Source organism: Seriola dumerili, unplaced genomic scaffold (genome assembly GCF_002260705.1).
Source record: "Seriola dumerili isolate Sdu_G_001 unplaced genomic scaffold, Sdu_1.0 BDQW01000070.1, whole genome shotgun sequence".
Taxonomy (NCBI): Eukaryota; Metazoa; Chordata; class Actinopteri; order Carangiformes; family Carangidae; genus Seriola; species Seriola dumerili.
In genome coordinates, this window is record NW_019174325.1 from 335,281 (window position 1) to 356,586 (window position 21,306).

A 21,306-nucleotide genomic window follows, 5' to 3' on the forward strand; every position below is an offset into this window, starting at 1 on the left:
TTTCTATGACAGTGATTAAATTAATCTACACCCACTTGCCAATTTATTAACGACACCTACATAAAACAAATGCAGTATAATACAACAGGCTTCATAAGGATTTTAATGTTCATTTTTTGGATTAATTCTGTTTGAAAGAGGTGTTGATTTATTATAACGGTCATTTTGGAGACTCATTCGTGGTGGAGTTGAACTGCACTGGGTTATACTGAGAGTTGTTCGTAATATTTTGTCAACCTTAATTCATATAAATGACATGGACAAAATATTGGGTTCAAGGTAACCAACAGGTTTACACTATGATCAGTGTAACTTTCTGAATATGTGACACTGTGACAGTGAGATGACTGCAGTTTCAGGTATTGCTCTTAGTTGTGTACAAAAGGAGAAACCAGGCTACTGACCACACCTACTCTGATAAGATAAACTAGTATTACCAAAATGAGTGTTTCAATCAATGGGAGTCTTTATTTGGCTGGAAGTGAGCTCCTTTTTTCGCTGTTTGGCTGCTGTCCCCTAGACCTGTCCCCTACTGGGTAACACCTGTCACTTCTCTGGAGAAACACAAACACCTGAACCTCATTCTGAAAAAAAAAAAAATGTAAGGAAAGGCACCAAGAGCTTTGCACAGTATCTAACAATAATGAGAGACAGAGATGTGATATAGTAAAAAATTATCTTTACTTTTCAGTTACATTCCCCACACATCTCTACTTGAAATCAAATGGAGGCTTTCACAGACAATCCCTCCAGACAATATGCAGAACCATTTTAATTTTTTTTTTACTATCCCTCCGCTGTTGCTGCCTTCTTCCTCTTCCTCTTCCTCCTCTTCTTCTTCCCTGGTGTGCTGTCAGTCTGTGTGGAGTCTGCAGCAGGTGTCTGTTTGTTCTCTGTCTCTGAAGCTTCAGGTCTCTTCTCACAGGTGAGTGAACTGTGTGATGTCGCCTCAGGGTCACTGTGACAAAGCAGACAAGCGAAAGACAACTGTCTAATTTCAGAGTGAAAAAGTTGATTGTCTGTATTAAAAGCTTCTGTTAAAGCTTGTACAATTCCAGTTACAGAAATAGATTTGTTTGTGCTCATTAACACTTGTGATATTTAAGTGAAAGTCATGATAATGTGACTGCAGAATTCCACAACAACTAAATTACAACTGTACTGAACACCAAAATCACAATCTCAGATAATTATTTCACTGAACATAAGATAACATAACCTCACTCACTCACTCACTCACTCACTCACTCAGTCCCTCCCTCCCTCCCTCGACTGGTCAGCTGAGTGCCTTGTCACTTGAGTTACACTTTCTAGATCAAACGGGTTTTATTTTTATTATGGGGGTGTTTGCAGCTGCAGTGTTGCTAACTAAGCTCATTGTCTCTAGAGACTTTTTATAAACAGACGGGGTATAAACCTGGTTCAGGTCTGGACCGTGTATGGATGCTGACCAGGGGCTCAGGGCTACGCCTCTTGTTACAGGCAATCTATCGAGCCACTCTGGTTTCCTGGCTGTTCAGGAACTGCAGGGAAGAGGAGGGGTGCTACCAATACACTGAGCCTCACCTCCATTACAGCAAATAAACTACTTTCATTACATGTATCATTATTACAAAAGGAGGCAGAGGAATAACTAAACAAAAGACACACTGAGCGAGAGAGAAAAGTCATCGGTAACAAGGCTTCGTACTAACGACTATGACCAACTCTACATATCAAACAGAGAGAGTTAGACATAAAGACCTGCCTCTAATAAAAGTCTGTTACGTTCTCAAGTTGAAGTAAATAAAGACTAAACTATTGTGGATCCAGATGGAGGCTGTGTTCTGTGTGACAGACTAAATAAGAAAGATAGTCCGTCTCGGGCCCCGGTGGTTCACCTAGTGGAGCGTGTGCCATTTGGGCTTAGTCCAGCCTATGGCCCTTTGCTGTGTGTCATCCTTTCTCTTTCTCCCCTTAATTTTCCCATCTCTCTCTCTTTCTTTGACTGTAATAAAAAGGCAAAAGCCTGAAAAAATAACTAAAAATAGAGAAAAAAAATAAAAGATATTCTGTCTCGTCTAACTTTCTCTCTTATAAAATCAGGATTTGACCAGAGGCGGTCAAGACATGTACCAGGTTTAGACCTGGTCTTGTTATGTTTCATTTTGTACTCTGTGTTTCTTCCATGTGTCATGTTAGATAGAATTTGTGTCTTTTTTGTAAATATTCAGACAAGTTTGTTATGTGTAGGTTGTTTTATGACATAATAAAACCAACACAGACCTACAAAACCCAAAACTCAACCTTTGCAGTGATGAAACATACAAAATCTTTTACCATTTATGCCTAAATTTATTATGAGATGATGACTGAAACACAAGTAAGCATCATACACTAAAAATAAATAACATAATTAATTGTATAATTAATAAAAAGTTAAATTTGAATGAACTCACCAAAATATGTAATGCAGATAATTTCTACTATATCTATAAATTAAATTAAATAATTGGATGTTCCTAAACACAAATCCTGAGCAAACAGGACTTTTAAATCTAGTATTTATTACATTATTTAACCCTATAGCAATGACTATACATGACACCCCAGTATTTACCTTATCTGGAGAGGTGGTCTCTGATTCATATTCCCAGCCCCACTGTGTTTCTCCAGCAAAGCCACGAAGAAGCCGTGTGAGCGGGTCTTGGAGGTGCTGGCACGCAGACACTGAGTGAGTGGTTCTAGGCCTCGTTCAGGCCACTTGGCCAGCAGAGGAACCAGCCTTGAGGAGAAAACATAAAACCATTCAAGTATTAGTTTCAACAATAATGATATTTAAAGTCCAACAGCAATACCTGCACCTTTGGGACTGATAGATGATTCCATATTCCAAGCATTTACAACTCCTCAGTGAAAGTGACTAAACAAAATAGGCAATAAAAATAATTTGCATTTGCAACTCTGTTGACTTAAGTGTCTTTGTAGTCTGTACATGGGAAATAAACATACTGGCAGTGGGTGACTCTGGCTGGCAAGTATCAGAAATGTATTGTAAGGCCAAGGTCAGGGGATCGATCTTGGGATATTGTATTATTTTGATACATAAAAAATTAGAACATAGAGTATTTTCACATCAACAACCAACATGTGGTGCTCTGACCCAAAAGTTTAGAAATCCTGCATCTGTAAAGTTACAAACTTACAAACCCTCAGTGTTTTCTCTTCTTGGCAGAGGTCACTAAAATTTCATGTAATACTGAAATTATCTCTTGAAAACAGACCAAATTCAAATTGAAGGAAAGATGCAAACGCTCTATGTGACATGACTTGGACAGCCAGTACAAAAGAGAAAGCTGGAAAGCAAATGCTCTAATGTTTGCAGATAAAAAAGCATGAATAACTTCAATTTGATTAAGTGCAAGTGGACTGCTGCTACCTGAAGCCAGGGTTCTGCTGCAGGCAGGCCTTTACGACTTCCTCATTCTCCTGGCTATGGATGGAGCAGGTGGAGTAGACCAGACGCTTCAGGCAGGGAAACCTGAGGCCGTGGTTCAGGCATCGCAGCTGAAAGGAGGCCAAAGAGGTCAGACGAGCCTGATCCTTCTCTTGGTCAGCAGAGCTGTTGTCCCGGAGGCACACCATACCTGGAGCCACAGATTATTGAAATTATATTTATTTCAATCCTAATGGGATTGCCTCTAGTACACTAGAATTCTGGGTTCTGGTTATGACATGGGTTTTTAAAAAATCCTGGTGCAGCATGTCTTGATTCTGACATGCAGATAAAGCAACACAATACATTCTGCTTACTATAAACAGAGACATTTAGACAGGTATTTATTTGATCACAATCTGCAGTCTGCACATCTGCTTCTTTGACTTCAGTGATATAATTAGTTAGAGAGAAAACCAGTATCATGACGCTGATAAAGTAATAATGTTCAACATTTTGATAAAACCAAAAGAGAGCCAGCAACTGATGGTGTAACGTAATCAGTACAAATCAGTCACAACACTCGAGACAAAGTTTTAACCATTTCTTAAAATAGTTGCAATAACAGCTCGCAAAAGTGAAGATATTGTAATAGCATCTCGTCAGGCAGCTTGGGAAGATACTGAGACTGAGCTCAACACATGTTGTCCATATGTGCCTGCAATTTGCCTTTTCCTCCCTATGTTCAGCACTTTCTGAGCACCAAAAGCTGCATTTCAATTTTTGCATGTACATTGATGCCTCCAACTTTTATCTGTTTGAGCCCTTTAACAGCTCTGATTTACCACTGGGTAAACACAGCAATAACCAGATAGTGCTGCTCTGCTCCTGTGATGCAAATCTGTGCAAGCTAGACGGAGACCTGACTCTGACCCAGTTATCCCGGCCGGGAAGATCGAGGAAATGAAAACTATAGGATGCAGACAGTGGCTGTGACTATGAAACAATATACACGTTCCATAGATAAAGAGGGATGTCAAAGACCTGAAAAGACAGCAGGCATGTGATCAGAAACCTGTATCATACACACAGTGAACTGGTTACTGTACCTGATCCACTGCATGAGGGATCCAGCAGGATATACTCAACATCTTTATACTGTAGGCTATCAGGGTCCACTTTCAGGAAGTCCTGGTGGGCCAGCTGCTGACAGGTCACTCCAGCTCGGAGCAGGAGAGTAGACATGGTGGCCAAACGCTTGGCATCCAAATCAAAGGCAAACAGCTTGCCCTTGTTCTTCATTATAGCTGCCAGGTGGCTGGTTTTGTTGCCAGGGGCAGCGCAGGCATCAATGACATGGCTGCCAGGAGGGGGGTTGAGGAGATAGGCAGGGAGGCAGCTGGCTTTGTCTTGCAGAATGACGTGGCCAGCCTTGTACAGGAAGTGGTCATGGAAGTCAGTTTTAGGAGAAAAGACCAGCACCTCCGGCAAGTGCAGGTCCCTCACAAAGTCTTTCTCCTTTAGGGTTAAGTCCTCCAGCCTGGAGGCCTGTCCCTGGTAGGAGAAGCCGTCCCTCTTAAGGTAATCCACAGCATCCTCCACGGTGGTCTTCAGGGTGTTCACACGCACATACCTGGGCAGGTGGTCCACGGCGGACCGCTGGACTACGGCCGGCAGCAGGTCTTCATTCCTGCTGACCTTCTGCTTTATCTTTATGCGGGCCAGCTCCGCCTGCAGCCTGGAGCGATGTTTCAGCATTGTGGACTTCCAGGAGCCCCCGCACTTCAGCCCCTGGCCCATCACCAGGTCGTACACCAGCACCATGGCCAGGTGCATCTTCAGCTTGGTGTGTTTGAGCAGCTTGGTGGACTCGATGAGCTCCCGCAGGACGGAGGAAAACTTCTGGGTCTCACAAACCAGAGCAAAGAGCTGCTTGATGTTCGCAAACTTACTGTCGTAAACCAGAGTTTTCAATGCGCCTTGCTTCCTCTCTGCTTTCTCCAGGATCTCTGCGGCTTTCACGTACAAAGCCATGGTGAAAGCCAACCGGTAGCTAGCGAAGGACCCAGATTAGCTCGTACTTTTTGAACCGATTACTGGTGTTTCACTGGTGAGGACGGGCCTGACTGGTCCTGCCGCAGCCTCCTCGTCCTCTCTCTGTCGCGGTGAACAGGGGACACGCAGCGGGTTTATTTTTCTCAATAATGTTTTAAAAGATGCTCGTTGTCACTTTTCTACCATGCACATGGCAGAAAACGGGTCATCACACCGGAAGTACATGCTGGCGCACTGTTTTTGTCTGACGTAGGCGGCCTGTCCAGCCAATCATTGATGACAACAGAATGGTGACGACTTTCCCTAAAACACATATTATAGACGTTTACTTTACAGCAATGTTAGTCATTTTCTGAAAATTCAAAAATGTTCAAATTCATTGCATTTCAATGTAATGTGTTTTGGTTTCCCAAAATCATCTTAGTAACATATTTTTCTATGGTAGAATTAATGCTTTGCAATCTATTCAATCTAGGGTTCTCAGGATAAACTACTTACACTGCTAAAGTGACTTTCTTTCCACCCTTTCCACCCTACACCCAGACAGTGCAGTTACCAAACACAGAAACTGACCTGAACATGAAAACTGTGGCCATAAATACAAAAAACTGTAGAAAAAATATCTTTATTCTTTAATACAAGTCAAGTCTCTGGATATCAAGTGACTAAAATTCACACTAGTGTTAGCAGAATATGGACAATTATCACTGCAATAAAATCTGTCAGCTGTTATTGTTATGTGAACTTTAGTTTGTTCAATCTATTAGAGTCAAACTAAGATGTAGAATGACCTTTCCCATCGACAGCTCATAAATCAAGGCTCTTGAGAAAACCATTCATTGGTGTGCCTCTAATCCATTACTGACCAATAAAATATATATATATATATTAAGAACTTATAAAAGACTTATAAAATAAACTTTTACAAAAACAAAAACTGAAAAAAGTGCAGTATTATTCAATTTAATGTCAAGTGACCTGATATAGTCCATCTGCACTTGGTGTACAGCACGCAAAACAAATTACAATGAGCTTATAAATTTACAGTCCATTTTCTGGCACATATTAATCACTTAAACTTTTGCTTTAGGGACTGACTAGCCATGCACTCACTATGTGATTCACTAGCCAAACAGAAAAGCAATAAATATTTAATTTCTGCATCAAGTGAAACACAGGCTGATTGTAAAGCTCTGATATGTAGCACTTTTATTGCATAAAGTTATTCTTATGGCATTAAGGTAGATTTGTGCTTTGCTGTCTGTTACAGTGTCTTTTTAATACAATCAGTGGGAGCAAGAACATTTCATATCCTACACATGAGGACACTGATCAGTCTTCATTTCCTCCTCTGTCTGTGGGATGGCAGTGACAGCACAAAGTCTTCACAGAACTGAAAAAATATAAGTTTGACCTCTGATGGTAGGTAACTGGTTGTTATTGTGTTCAGCTTGTTTTTTAAAGAGATATTCACCACCCTCACTTTCAATACACTTAATATAGTTTGCTTCTGTTGCCTACTACTGCAAGGTTGAATGATGCTTAATTTAGTTAGTTTAATCTAATGTTGGAAGAAATTTAATTCAGTGGGATGCTGTATGGAGAAGCAAGTGTGGAGGACAGAATAACCAGACCCAATAGTGAGTTGACCATCAGTGTTTAGTGACACCGATGGGCTTTTTAACAGTCTTTGTCTTTAAAGAGTTTTTGTATAGAAGCAATCTCTCTGTGGTGTGAGGTGGCAGGCGGTTCCTCTTGGCTCTTACAATACATGCTGCCATTGGATAGAGCCGGTCGAAGCCCCCTGAGGTGGCTGGTACTGCTAGCAGCTTCTTGGCAATGCCCTGGAGCTCGGGGAAGCGAGTAGCAGCCTTCCAGTAAAGCACACTGGAGTTGCTCTCCCACAGTGGTTCGGACAGGTACACATCAAGCTCTGACCTCTTCATGGTCTTTGCAGGTGGCTGGAGGAAGTTGAAGATGGACTTGCGCTTCAGGTCGTTTCCACTGACTCCGTCGTAGTTGTTTTCATCTGAGCTGGCACCAGATGCCTCTATTAGTGTGTTGGATTGGTTTTCCTGTTCACCATCCTGCCCCTTTTTCAACTCCTTGTTTGTCTGGTCTTTATCTGCTTCCACATAGGGAGATGCTGAGGCCTCCATGCTTTCTAATGTGGCTTCCACGATGGTACGAGCCTGATACTTTGACAGAGGAGTTAAGAAACCTGTCTGGTCCTCCAGTTTGGCATCAGAAAACGGCTGGAAAAAATGTTCAAGACAGGGTGAGAGTTCTGACTCTGAGTGTATGACTACAGTTTTTCTCTGATATACTCCATATAAAAATAGACGTCAATATAGAGCTCAATATATACACAGGGTTTTTCCTGGCCGAAAATTAGGCAGGGGTGGTACCAAGCCGTACGACCGGGGGATATATTTTCATTATCTCTCCAGCCAATGCGGGTCAATGCCACTCACTCTATGCTTTTCAGAACATCTGGGAAGATTAATAAAAACTGATGTTAAAATCATGTAAATGTCGGCTTAAATACACTCGTTAATACCGGCACCTTCCACTTGTGGCTGAGAACTACTTTCAGTCCTGACAAATTAACCATATCTCGTCAGTAACATGAATAAACATTTTTTCCCATATTAGAACTATTGATGTCTGCACTCTCTGCATTTCGATTCTCCTCCTCGTGAACTTTTTAAAATAATCTGTGATTTGAGACATTTCTGCAAAAAAAAAAAAAAAATGCCCGATGGGGTTGAACGTTAATTTAGGGGAAACTTTTCAAGAAGCTGGGTGTGCTTGGATGTAAAAGAGATAATATTCATCTGTAGTGTTGCCAGCTTTTATGTGAAAAAATCCTTTTACGTAAAAAAAGGTGGCAACTGGTTTGGTTTTACTTGACAATACGTTATTCACAGCACTTTGAGGACATAACATGAACGAAAATACTGGACAAATTGCGTCCTGTCTCGTATTTAAAAATATGAGACGATCCCGTATTATACGGGGTGTGTGGCAACCCTATTCACCTGTTTGAAGAGCCGCAAAATCAGGTCGCTGCCTCCTTCCGCAGGCAGAAAATCCAGCGCGTTCGTATTCTTCTTCGGCAATTTCGGATGGCTCTGCCTGATGCACGGATAACGATACAGCGCCACTACATTGCTGAGTGCTGCAATTGCAGTTACAAAAGTCAAATCCACCGAGTACCGAGAAAACAAGTACTATAATTTTGTCAGGAGGCGGAGGCAGCACGAAATTTGATGGAGGCAGCCACCTTCCAATTCTCTATGCAGGAAAAACCCTGCTACAAAAAAGAATGTAAAACTGGAAAAAAGGATGAAAACTTGCAGCCCATTATTTCAGTTCATCAGCTCTGTGGATGCAAAATTTAAAGTATGACAGAACAGCCAGGTCTCTCCAAATTAAGTACCTGCATTTTGATCCTAGGGTCAAGCACAGCAGCTAGTATCATGTCCTTCTGGTGAATCAGGGATTGGAAGTGTGTGTGGAGGCCTGTGCGCAGGGCCTTGTTGAAGTGAGTGTAGTTGGTAACACGGCTCTCCAAGGTCTTATCAAGGCCAATGAGGGAGGGTATGATAAAAGAGATGGTCACACCATTTCCTTGCAGGACCTGGGTTAGAAGAGGCAAAAAGGATTCTCTTTACATAAGCTGCTATCTCAAGCTGTTTATAAAAGTTTGTGACAACTGAAGCTGCAATCTACACACAGAAAGTTTTCCTTTTAGCTTGTTCATAACAGCTCACTATTAGCTGAACATTAGTCAGAAAAGGCAATCTGGAACTTGGTGTCCAGAAAGGCCAAAACTATATTAGGATTTAGTGAAAAAAAACATTCCCACTACATCCATAATACATAAAGTTCTCATTAACTTTCTCTTTTACCTGCAAGGCCTCCTCAAATGGCTCAATGAGACTCAGGATGTCAATCACTTGTTCCCTCCTGACCATGACCAGAGGTGGAGCACTGGCTGTGTCATTAGCCTCTATGCGAGCCTGGGCAAGAAGCGTCATAATGGCGCTCCAGGCCGACTCCTGGACCATACGGCGTAAAGACAGCATCATGGAGTTCCAGCGGCAATTACTGGAAGAAGGGCACAGAGACACGCTGCACTCCCTCAACAATACCTAAACAAAAAATGACAGACAATAGTTGTGTTAAAACAAGTCAGGAAAGGAATATCTGATCTATTTAAATCTCTGTTGCTCTGTTGTCACTGAAAAGTGTAAAGTAATGTGAAAAGTCTAAAAAATCATGATGACATATGCTTGTCACAGGAAATGAGTTGGGAAAGAAAAACAGTGGTGACAGTTTGAACACCAACACTTGAAAATGAGACTTAATGAGATATTTGGTTTATAGTACAAGAAACTAAAACCTAAAAGAAAAAAATGCCACTTATTTGAATCTCCACCAAACAAATAAAACATTTTTACATTACAATCTACAGGAGGACTACACTGTCTTGTCAACTGTGTCTGTTCTCCCGTTAATTTGCTGCCTCAAACAGTACGATGTCAAAGTTTAACTTGTGATTTCACACCAATGAACATCCAACAAATAAACCTTTAAACACACCCAGGAAAAAAAGCCCATCTCTCTCAGGTCAGGTGCAAGTTTGACTTGTTTAAACATTTGACCAAACCTTGCTGGCTCAGGACACTGAAATTAATTCATAAAAACTTAATTAAAACTGGTCACCCTGGTACTGCTGCCTCATCTTTGGATGTAGAATCTGTAAATCTGTGACATTACATTTTAATCTGTTCATGTTTCTCTTACCTCACTCCAGTAGGCACTGCTCCTAAAGAAAGCCACCACGTTGTGGACCTGTGAGAGCAGGTTCTCCACTACCCTGGAATTCTTCAGTGCCTCCTTGATCACCAGCTGCAGTGTTTTGGCCACACAGATGGTTCGGGTCCCGATCTGAAGCTCTGAAAAGGGGGACCCTGGTTCTGACAACTGGTCTGACAAAAATGCCACTATCTCATCTCCATCTGGTTCTCCCCTGTTGGATGAGCACATGATCTTGTAGTCGCAGAATAAGTTGTTCCCAGCCAGGGTGTCTTTGGCCTGGTTGGCAAGTACATAGCCAATGCTGTGTGAAAATATGCCATAGCTCAGAAGCACACCTTCAAGCTCTCTGGCTACAGCAGTGCTGAGGTTTTTGTGGGTGAGGTGACGGAAAGCCACAATGGGACGGCGGATCTGCCAGGAATCACTGACAAAGTGGAGCTGCACAATGATGATGGGCTCCTCCACTGGTTGGGATTGATCCCCAGCCCAGAGGTCAAAGGTGACATGAATGGCATTCTCACCATCTTTGGTTCTGGCAAGGCAGGCTTTAAGGTCACGGATGAGCTGAGGCTTAATGGTTCTCTCCACATCATCATAGAGCTGCAGGCCCATGGCACGCTGGGACAGCTTGTTGTATTCAGGACTAATGGTGCTCATGAAAGACCTGAAGCCTGCTCCTTCAACAAAACTGTGGAGAACAAAGACACACTGGCATTGTAAATTTTCTAATGCAGTGTGATCTAGATTGGTGATTGGATTTCTATCTTAACATGTTGTAGACATACAAGTAGCTAGTTAGCCTTTCTGCATCAGGTGGTGGCGAATGTGTTGAGCACAGTAACACACATACAACACCACATAGACATTAGCCACTAGCACTAAAAGTCACCTGAGTGGCAGCATGTCCTCAGCGATCATCCTCAATGCCGCATCAGCAAACTTCTTCTGGTCTACTGGTGCGGCTGCTCGTGGAGCACCTGAGCTGGAACTGGGGCTGGAACTCGAACTGGGAGGCAAGGTCGGACTCAGAGAGGAAAACTCTCTCCTTGATGCCAAAGTCTGTGGAGATGGAACAGCTGTCTGCTGCTTGGCTTTCTCCTTCTGTTTCTTCTCTTTCACTGTCCTGACCTGCAGCAAAGCAATAAGTAGGAGTGTGAAACCAAGATTATCAGATGAGGATATCTAGGAGGAAAATATAAAAACATTTAGAAGTTTTTCTAGTGTTGTCACACACCCAAACCACCTCTTGATTTTACAACAAAAAGTGAAAAAATTAAACAACAGAAAGCTTACCACTTCAGGAGTTACTGGTTCAGTGTCTAATACAACATCACATTTGAAGTCCACCTGTAAAAAAAACAACATATAATGTAAATCCAGAGTGTAAGGACTTCATGAGAACCGATCCTCTGGTACCAAACCGATGCCTCAATTCTGAAAATTCTGCTGGTACTTGTTTTTCTACAGCAACATCGATGTCGTAGGCACTAAAAATGTGATTCTTCCGGGAATGACAAGGGTATTATAATGACCCTACAAGTGTCCTAGTCTGACATCCAACTCAAAGAGAATAAGGAGGCAGGTACAGTGAACAATAAAGACATGTGGAATGGCAGCAGCAACACAGTGAGACTGGTGTATGGAGATATTTTGTATTTGATGTGGATTGTTGAGACGAGTTACAGACAACCAAAAAGCAGTATGCAGCGTTTCAAATGAAAGGAGGAAACACCTCAGACTTATCTCAGCTCAAAGACAAGCATCCGGATCTGTATATAGAATTCAGGGTGAGTAAGTTTCAGTTGTTAATTTTATACTAACATGTCGTTAAAATATAACATTGACTTTTTAAATGCTTGTTTTCATACTACGCACGCACGCACACACACACTCACACACATTCCATAAGAAATCGAGATTCATTAGATCAGGCTATGTTTTTCGAGTCTTTCCAATCCCAGCATTTTATGCATTGCTCTGCTGCCACATGATTCGCTGATTGGATAATTAAATGAATAAGCAGGTGTATAGATGTCCCTGATAAAGTGCTTGGTGGTCGAATTTGCATTTTCCAAACTGTAACCAACAAACATTTTACCAGCTACATCCTAATGACAATTAATCAACAGGAAATCAGTAAAAACTGAATAATATGAGCCATATACAGCATGTACTAAATTCAATTCAGTTCAGCACTATACCTCTCCTTCCACAAACTGTTGAATATCAAGAGAAATGCTGTTAGCGTCGTCTTTGTACAGGCCCAACTCAGCTTTACGTTTGATGGTGGCGTTCCAGTGATTCTTCACAGAATTGTCTGTCCTTCAAGAGGAATCGAAAATGTACATTAAATTCTCTGTGTCATCCCTAGTTAAAACAGACATATTTTAAGAGTAACAACAAAATAATGCATGTGACTGCCCATCATCCGCCTCGTTTCAACAAATCAATCACTGCTACCTAACCCACCTTCCAGGAAGCAGCTTGGCGATCTCAGCCCACCGGTTTCCCAGAATGGAGTGGGCTTTGTAGATAATGAGGTCTTCTTCATTGGTCCAGGAGCTCTTTTTCACCAGTGGGTCAAGGTGGTTGTGCCAGCGCTCGCGACACTGTTTCCCCAACCTTCCTTTCAAGTGCCTGGCAATCAAAGTCCAGTGCCTGGTGCCATACTTGCCCACTAGCTCTATTATCTATCCAGAGTAAATACATATCCAAACACCAATGTATAAAGTGAGATAGGACAATATTAACTAAAAACTGTGGAAAGTCTGTATCTGATTTTGTGTGTAATTCTTCCACCTTTTCATCTTCCTCTTTGGACCAGAAGCCTTTGACTAAATCAGGATCAAGGTGTTTTTTCCAGCGGAGCATACACTGGAATTCTGTCCGTCCCTGTCACAGCAACAGGAAATTAACTCTTCTTTCTAAAATGCTAAGACAGGTTGCTGAATTATTCAAGATTAAAATAATCAAACACAGAGACATTGGTTAGAATTCTGAGATTTTTCTGAGATTTGCAATATTTAAGATTAACAACATGACAGACACATGGCTGTAATCCCTCTGGAATTCTTCTGTTTTATCAACCTTTACAGGTTCACGTTGCTGGTTCATTCATTCTCCTGTTCTCAACTGATTTTGTTTCTACTGAATACTTACAGGTAAAAAACTGGCAATGGTTTTCCAATCTTTTTTCCCAAAGTTGCTTATCAGGATTTTGAGATTTTCATCCTGAAAACAATAAGAAAATTAGTTCAGACACAGTATAATTTAATGTGAGCTTTAAGGTCAGCTCACAGGTACAGGTTATCATGAACACATTGTTTTTAGTTTATTACTTTTAAGATTAGCTAATAAATCAACAGAAACCTATGTGAAAAATTTCTTGAGCACAAGTTGCCACCTCTGCTTAAATCGGCTCTTCCTCTTATACTTCCTCCACTAATATAGTAAGCTACTTGAAATCATAGTGAGTGGCTCCAGATAACATCTTCTGATGAGTGTCTAAAATATAAATATTACAGTATTGTGAGGACAAAAGTTGTTTAAAGTCTTTTCACTCACCTCTTCCTGAGTCCATTTGACTTTACACTTGGTCCCATCCTTCTTCTCTGCTGTGTCCGAGTCAGTGTCAATGCACAGATTACTCTCCCCCTCTTCTTCCATGCTGCAAACACGCACAATCATGTATTCCTGGATTTCAACATTACAAGATGGCAAAGAGTGAAAAGACACAGTAGAGAACGATTTGACATCTTTCAACACAATGAAGACAATGAACATTTGATACATATGAAAATATGATATGGTTGATATGGACTTCAGAAAGGTTCTGTTTTGAAATGTAATTCTAAACCTCATGTTTACCTATCGAATTAAAAAAACAGCAAACATTCCACTCTCTTTGGACTATTTGTGTCAACTGCTACAGTTAAAGCATCCCAAGATTAAAACACTATTAGAATGCCACTTCAGGCTAAAGTCAGTTAAAACTTGCACTCTATAGTATACTCCACAACGCCACTACTCACATCATAAATACCCTGCAAGTTAGCTTCATAGTCTATGGAAAAAACAACAATGCATGTACTTTACAGGGGTACTCAAAAGGATTGGTAAATATATCTGTTCTCTTGTATGTAAATTCCAAATTATCTGACCTAAAATTCAGTAATTATGCAATATGTTGGTGTCAGACCTTCACATGTCATTATGGTGCATAATTCCTATCGTCCTATTCCACAATGTCAAGCAACATCTGCTGTACACAGCTAAACAAAATGGCTACAGTGGTTTGAAGTCAAAATGCTTTGCCTCTGGTATTTCCATAACCAAACATTCAGAAAGTCATCTGAAAGTAAAATTCCTCCTCTGTCATCCCTTAAAACAGTTTCTTTGGTGACTGACCTTATCTTTTGCTCATGCCAAAAAATCATTTAAACATATACAGAATAAACACTAAAGAAACAAATACAGTACAAAGGCAGGGCTGAATATTGCAAAGGGATACAAATATATGTTCAATCTTTGATGACAGCAGAAATGAGTGTCTACTCAATGCTGCCAACAGAGTGGCAGTCCGATGTAACTATTTCTTAATCTGTCTATATATTCAGTGTCAATCAAAACATGCTTGCTCAATATTACAATCTGTAACAGTTTCCAACAACTCCATCAGTCATTACACTTCTGTATGATGAAGTTAGCTATATGGTGGCTAAAAGAAAGTATGTGAATGGTTTTCACAGGAAATTGACACTTTTCATTAATGCAAAAATTAAGTTTTGGAGCCCAGTTTTACTTTCCTATTCTATACAAGTCAGACAACATTTAACATTTTCTCTGCAATGTGCTCAAAGAGATAACTTAGGTTTGCTGGTAACTCTTGAAGCCAATGAGGACAAAGTTGCCATAACTGTTTTGTAAACAGCAAAGACACAGACACTTACATGCTCATATAATTACTATGAGCGCCTATTACCTATCTAACTCTTCACGGTTTCCTTAAGTACAAAGCCTGTGTAACTTACTCTGCTGTACCGAAACCTCCTCAATAAGCATGCATGTTGTACTCTACAGCACTGAGCTACGTGCCCACAGAAAACCTGAGACAGCTTAGCAGCTAAAATTAGCTGTTGCAAACCAAACCATTACTTGGACATGAATATGAAACTTTAGCTAAATATCTAAACAATAGAATGCAAAACTCTAAAGACAAAATCACTGCGATTGATTTGCCAAAACTGAGTGACAAACTACATAGCTTACATTCCAACTTGGCTGTAACTTCAAGCGAGCTAACAGTTGCTAACTAGCAGCTCTCTTCAACACGCTTGAGGAAATAGTTAACTGACAGTACAGAAAGTAGAATGCCTCTAGCGGCACAAGTACGCACATTTAATAAACCTGCCCGAAATTCCTATAGGCAAAAATGAGATTTTTATGATAATTTCGATATTTGTGACTAGAACATAGAAAGTTAGCTGACATGATAGTAGGGAGGATACAGAAATTCCTACCTAAATTTCAGATTGTGCATTTGCTTCTGGAAAACAGCCGGGTCCAGCTTCTCCAGTTCACTACCATGAGACAACAGAAACAACGGCTTTTAAACGGACATGAGGGAGAGCAAACACTCACTCACGTTCTGATATAGACAACAAAGCAAAGCAACCACTTCATTTAAAGCTGTAGCGATGGTTGAATATAAATGATCATAGCTGTGAGACGTTGCCACCTTCAGCATAGCACAAACATACACTTTCTCAATAAGGCAACGTCAACATCCTCATTCGTTTGTTTCCCTCTTACCCGCGCGACATCCCTCCGCTGTATCGCCAATCTCTGCCCCAGAAACTCAGCCTGTACCTGCTAACTGTAACAGTTTAATAGTAACTACAACACACACGCTGAACGCAATGTATATACAAGTTACTGAAATTAAGAAACAGTTCAGGAACTCGTAGCGTTGTGTGAGTAAAAATTTACCCGGGACTGAGACAGTGAGGTCTGTTCAAGAACACTAGGGCTGCACACACAGTCGCATACATTCTCCGGAAATGGTCAATGTGACTGACGGTTACAACCGACACAAACAGCTAACGGTTGCTGTTGACCAGAAATGTTGCTCTTTACTGTATTCAGGTCTAGACTTTCCTACTTTATCTTCCCAAACCTGTTTAGAAAAAATAACCATCCTTAATCAAACATTCATGGACGTTTACTTGAATGTGAAGACAACACTAGTTTAGCATTAGGGACATTTTAACTAAACTAAATTAACCTCTTTGTGAACTCACTGGTGGGTGTCTTTTCTGCTAGGCTACATGCTAGCACTGCTAAGCACAGCTCAAACCCATATAACTTTATTTTGAGTTTTAATGAAGACCTCAACTTTTCTAAAGATGGCAATTCCAGCATATGTAAGCAAAGGCAAATATGTATAAAAGGACGCAGTTTAGCGTAAATGTAAATTTTAAGATTTATAAATATTGATAACATGTACTTTTTGTAAGACTGAACAAGAAAGCATAACTCATCTGTGCTACAGTTGCTCATATTGTATTACATTCTGGAATGACTTTGAAAGTTACACAAAACAAAACGTGTCATTAACATTTAAAATATATATATATTCACTTATTTTGAATTTAAGGAAAACATTTTTATGCAATGTTGTTAACCTAATTTTACTGGGAAAATTTCATATTCATGAGACAAATTTCCTCATTTATGTTGTTTTTAATTGATCTTGAAAGTTACTTTGAGTCTCTCAAATTTGTAACAAACAAGAAGTCCATGTCAGCACTTAATATCTATTCTGAAATGTTTGTCTGAACAAGTCTGTCACTTAAGAAATGAAGCAATTGTCCTTTTTGAAATTTATTTATTTGTTCTTTTCTTAATTATTTTTCCTTTTTTGGTTGAAGTTCTATCTGTTTCCTTCCTATTAAAAAAAATATATGTCTGATTGATGGCAAAGTTTCCAATTTAAATAAAGGAAAAAATGGAAGCAGTTCAGATTTTTTAAGTTTAAAGTGGTGGCACAGCAAAAACGTTTAGACAAAACTGCAGAAGACCATAACAATTGTTGAATTAATACCACAAAATGCCAATAGATCAGATGCACAGGTGTGTACAATATACTAGGCTATCTCATTTTATGTTATTTTAAGAATATTTTACCATATTTCTCTAACACTCACATCATAAGGTCAATAAAGTCATGTTAGTTCCAAACTGATCCATGTAAGTATCCTTTTAGTAGTGGTTTATAACACACTATAATGTAGTTGTAAGCAGACAAGAGGATGTTTTAAGTATTGATGTACAGTATATTGTAACAATTATGTGATTCATTAGCCATTTACACAACAGCCTTGGAAGTGCCCTGAGGAGAAATTACAGTTGTTTACAAACACATTAATAAACACTTATAGCTCCTTATATTATGTAACAATCTTTAAATACTAAATAGGAGGGTATTAAAGTAAAGTGTTACCCATTTTATTTAAGTCAGCTTCATTTCTGCTTTAATAGCTGAATGCATCTGATTTGCCACATGAAGGCACGTGCACAACTGGCTATATTTTGAGTCAGAGTTCACAGCATTTAATTTTGCCTGTGTGTGTGTATGTATTCTTGTGAAGGAATTTCTCCGTCTAGTCTTATTATGTAGGTTCACATTCATAATGTAAGAGTTCAGGACATAAAAAGGCCTCATAGTGTTATACAATGCAAACTTTTAGCCACAATTATGACTGATAGTGTCCAGCCCACCATTTTTATCCTCCCTTGCTACAGTAACCAAGGTCTGTAGGGAAAAAGCATAACTGACCAAATCCAGTTCCACGTAAGGATGAATGAAATCAGACCAAGGGTATGAGATGTGTGGCAGTCGGTAGGTAAGACTTGACTATGTTCAGGTAAGTGACCAATAGAATCTTCACACATATAGGTTAAGACTATGGACTAGCCTTATTCGGGTAGTGATACCTAGGACTATATACCAGCAGCGGAGCCAGACATTGTTAACATTCAGGGCTTAGCCCCAACTTCAGTCTATATTCACAGGGATTTTTTTCCCCATTCACAGCAGCTAAATGCACTATTTACTGTATCAAGCCATTTGTACAGTACATCATTTGGGGAAAACATGATAGTTTCCCAGGAAAAAAATCACCCAGAGTCTGCATCATATTTTGAATTTATTGTTCTCTGTCTCCATCATTCTGAAAGCACAACACAACAAATTTTGTCAATGACCAATGCCACAGAAATAGAGGCAAAAATTGTCTGATGTTTACATGTCATAGGTGGGGAATGAATTTGGCATAAACAGCATAACTAATCTTGACGCCTTTTTTGTTACTTTGAGTCTCTCAAATTTGAAACAAACAAGAAGTACAGTTCACAGATTAGATGTTTAGATGACAAAACTACATTTAAATCCAGACCAAATGAATATGTGCTGCTCTAACTGAGCAGTCATGAATCCACAACAAGGCCAAGTAAATGTATTAACGACACTGAACTGAATATAAGGCCAACAGAAGAACATTTACTCTAATGATATTACATTTCTCTAAGGAAATAGCATCATATGATAAACAATATGGACATGTACTGTAATATTATCAGACAGTATTTTATTTGATCTACTCCTATCACTCTGTTCTCATTTCCTCCTCTTTTCTTCTTCTTTCACTCTCTCAGCCCCACTCATCTACCACTGGAAATGTGCTCCAAATATAAAACAAAGAGCGTTTTAATATTTTTCTGATCATAAACTGAAGATGTAAAAATATTAAATCTTATTCTCTTACATCTGCTCCACCTGTGCTCTCCTTTCCTCTTCTCTTCAAACCATGTCAACAAATTTTCATCTCCTGTCTATAGAGGTAGATTAGTGTCAATAATAGCCTATTTGTGTAAAGAGATTGACAATCAGTGAGTAAATGTGTAATCTGTAAATATAAAACACCTTCCACAAATAGGCCTATAAAAATCAATTTGTAAACTCACAAAAATATTTTGCAATTATAAAACGGTCTGCAAATACACAAACTCCATGAATAAAAACATATCTGTGAATATATTCAATTAATTTACTAATGAATGAAAAGCATTTCTGAATATCTTCCTCACATTTACAACTTTCAAACAGACATTTGTGAATCAATTTTCTATTTATGAAGCGAAAAAGCAGTTTGAATGAAAATCGACTACATCATCTTTTTTGGTGTTTATTGGCAGTTGGCAAACCAGCTTATAGGTGCATACTGGACTGGAGTGTGGATCAGGATGCAGGGAAAGAAAAAAACAGAAAAAAAAGAGTGCCCCAAGAGACCTGACATTGTGTCAGCAACAATTGGTGACAAGTACATTAACAACGGTTGTAAGATATGATGTGACAGGACCTACTTAAGGTCTTTGAAAGTATGGCTGTCAGGTTGATATTTGTTTGTTAAGAAAAGAAGTGACGTCACACAGAGTGAGTGATGTCACACTGAGTGAGTGACATCACACAGAGTGGGGAAAAGCTGTTCAACTGCTCTGAAAGATTTCATTTTAAAATCATCCTCACAGCCACAAAGTTTCCAAAAAATAAAATAATGCATATCACAGCAGATCTTTGTGTCATTTATGCCCTGGTGAAACAAGCCGCTGCCACTGCCCCAGACAGACAAACAGGTGACAAGGAAGTGGGAAGCTCACATAGGTGCCTCAAGTGTTCTTTGTTCTGTGTCCTTAGCTCATTCTCCTTTTGCCCTTCAGCTGAGCTGGTTCCCTCTATCATTTCACTTTTGTTCCTGAATGCATTGAGTGAGTTTATTTCAATAATCCTCAAGTCATGTTTATTCTATTGTTAAGTAGTATCTAATCTCCTTGGTTTGTTCTCACATGATTATACAATGTATTGATTTACTGATTTTTGATTTAGAATTGCTCATTGTTGTTGTTTATTCAAGATTATATGACAGAATTTGACCGGTATGTGCCCTTTCTTTTATTTGTAGAAATATAACCACTCAGCTGTAACTACTCACACCTGACTGACTGCAAACAAAAGATTAATACTTTGAAATGGAAAAAGCTGACAGCTTCTCCTGCTTTGCTCATATTCATCAAGTCAAGTCCAGTGTAATACCAGAACACATACGTGTGGAAGATTACATTTTCATTTTAAAGTTACATGATCATTTGACTAAGATCCCAAATAGGCTTCTATAATGACTTTTGGTGCGTTCCATTTACCTCAGAAGTCGGTGGTGGGAATGACGTCACACCCGAGTTATCAGCGTTTCAGTTACAAAGTCGGAAAAAAATAGCCAACGGCCTAAAACGGAAGCGGAAACAAGATGGCTACATCTACGAAAGTTATTCTCGGGCTTGCCCGACTTCCGAGTACAACTGGAACGCACTATAAGGGTGGAACACTATATCATAATCATGGATTGTGCATTCAAAGGAGAATCCAACGCTTTTTAAGAATTCCTGTGCCCCAGAACAGATTGGTGAATATTTGTGAACATGCAGCACTCTTGTTTAAAGTTAGAAACCAAAGGGAGAACCTTAAAATGTGTAATGTCATCCCGGTTTGCTCCATATTAATGAATGAGACTTTGATTGACACTGTGAGGTGATGTTTTTGTAATTTCTTACACCAAAATGAGTATTTCATATCTTAAACTTGGTGTCGAATTTAAAATCTGCATGAGATCTGTTAGGAGATACACAACACAGCTATTGTAGATTATGGGGTTAGTGGGGTAACGCATTTCTCCCAGTGCTTCATAGTAAATTGAGCTACAAAACTTCAGTATCCTGGCTGATGAAAACAAGTCTTTGGCTTTTTTAGAATATGACATTGGCAAGTCTATACTTCCATAGTATGTTTTTCCACTGTAAAATTGCACTCATTAGCTCTTAATGTGGGGGGTTCAATTAAAAAGTGCATTCAACATAATTTGTCACTTATGACATTTAATTGATATTTTAATTTAATT

General features: G+C 39.6%; 2 protein-coding genes across 2 annotated transcripts; both read right to left on the reverse strand.

Annotated features, from left to right (window-relative positions):
- Nucleotides 1-691: 691 nt before the first annotated feature.
- Nucleotides 692-5,669, reverse strand: nsun5 (NOP2/Sun RNA methyltransferase family member 5). The gene is made up of 4 exons (XM_022743599.1): nt 4,525-5,669; nt 3,419-3,626; nt 2,600-2,764; nt 692-958 (listed from the first exon to the last, which is right to left on the reverse strand). Exons 1-4 carry the CDS (start codon nt 5,447-5,449, stop codon nt 787-789), a joined length of 1,470 nt encoding a protein of 489 aa, XP_022599320.1. The 5' UTR covers nt 5,450-5,669; the 3' UTR covers nt 692-786.
- A 993-nt stretch (nt 5,670-6,662) lies between these two features.
- On the reverse strand, nt 6,663-16,298 carry LOC111220533. The gene is made up of 13 exons (XM_022743617.1): nt 16,109-16,298; nt 15,817-15,876; nt 13,862-13,964; nt 13,457-13,528; nt 13,097-13,189; nt 12,767-12,987; nt 12,499-12,619; nt 11,591-11,644; nt 11,187-11,425; nt 10,283-10,985; nt 9,385-9,627; nt 8,913-9,113; nt 6,663-7,725 (listed from the first exon to the last, which is right to left on the reverse strand). The coding sequence occupies exons 1-13, from the start codon at nt 16,117-16,119 to the stop codon at nt 7,123-7,125; spliced, it is 2,724 nt and encodes a 907-aa protein (XP_022599338.1). The 5' UTR covers nt 16,120-16,298; the 3' UTR covers nt 6,663-7,122.
- Nucleotides 16,299-21,306: the final 5,008 nt, after the last annotated feature.

Bases quoted from the DNA above. Each gene is read 5' to 3' on its own strand.
- nsun5 (XM_022743599.1), bottom strand. From the start codon at position 5,449: ATGGCTTTGTACGTGAAAGCCGCAGAGATCCTGGAGAAAGCAGAGAGG. The intron at 2,765-3,418 runs GTAGCAGCAGTC...TTTCTCCTCAAG, and splicing joins CAGCAGAACCCTGGCTTCAG to GCTGGTTCCTCTGCTGGCCA. The intron at 959-2,599 runs GTAAATACTGGG...GCTTTGTCACAG, and splicing joins AGACCACCTCTCCAGATAAG to TGACCCTGAGGCGACATCAC.
- LOC111220533 (XM_022743617.1), bottom strand. The intron at 13,965-15,816 runs GTAGGAATTTCT...GCGTGTTTGCAG, and splicing joins ATGCACAATCTGAAATTTAG to CATGGAAGAAGAGGGGGAGA. The intron at 7,726-8,912 runs GTACTTAATTTG...CATTTTTTCCAG, and splicing joins ACCCTAGGATCAAAATGCAG to CCGTTTTCTGATGCCAAACT.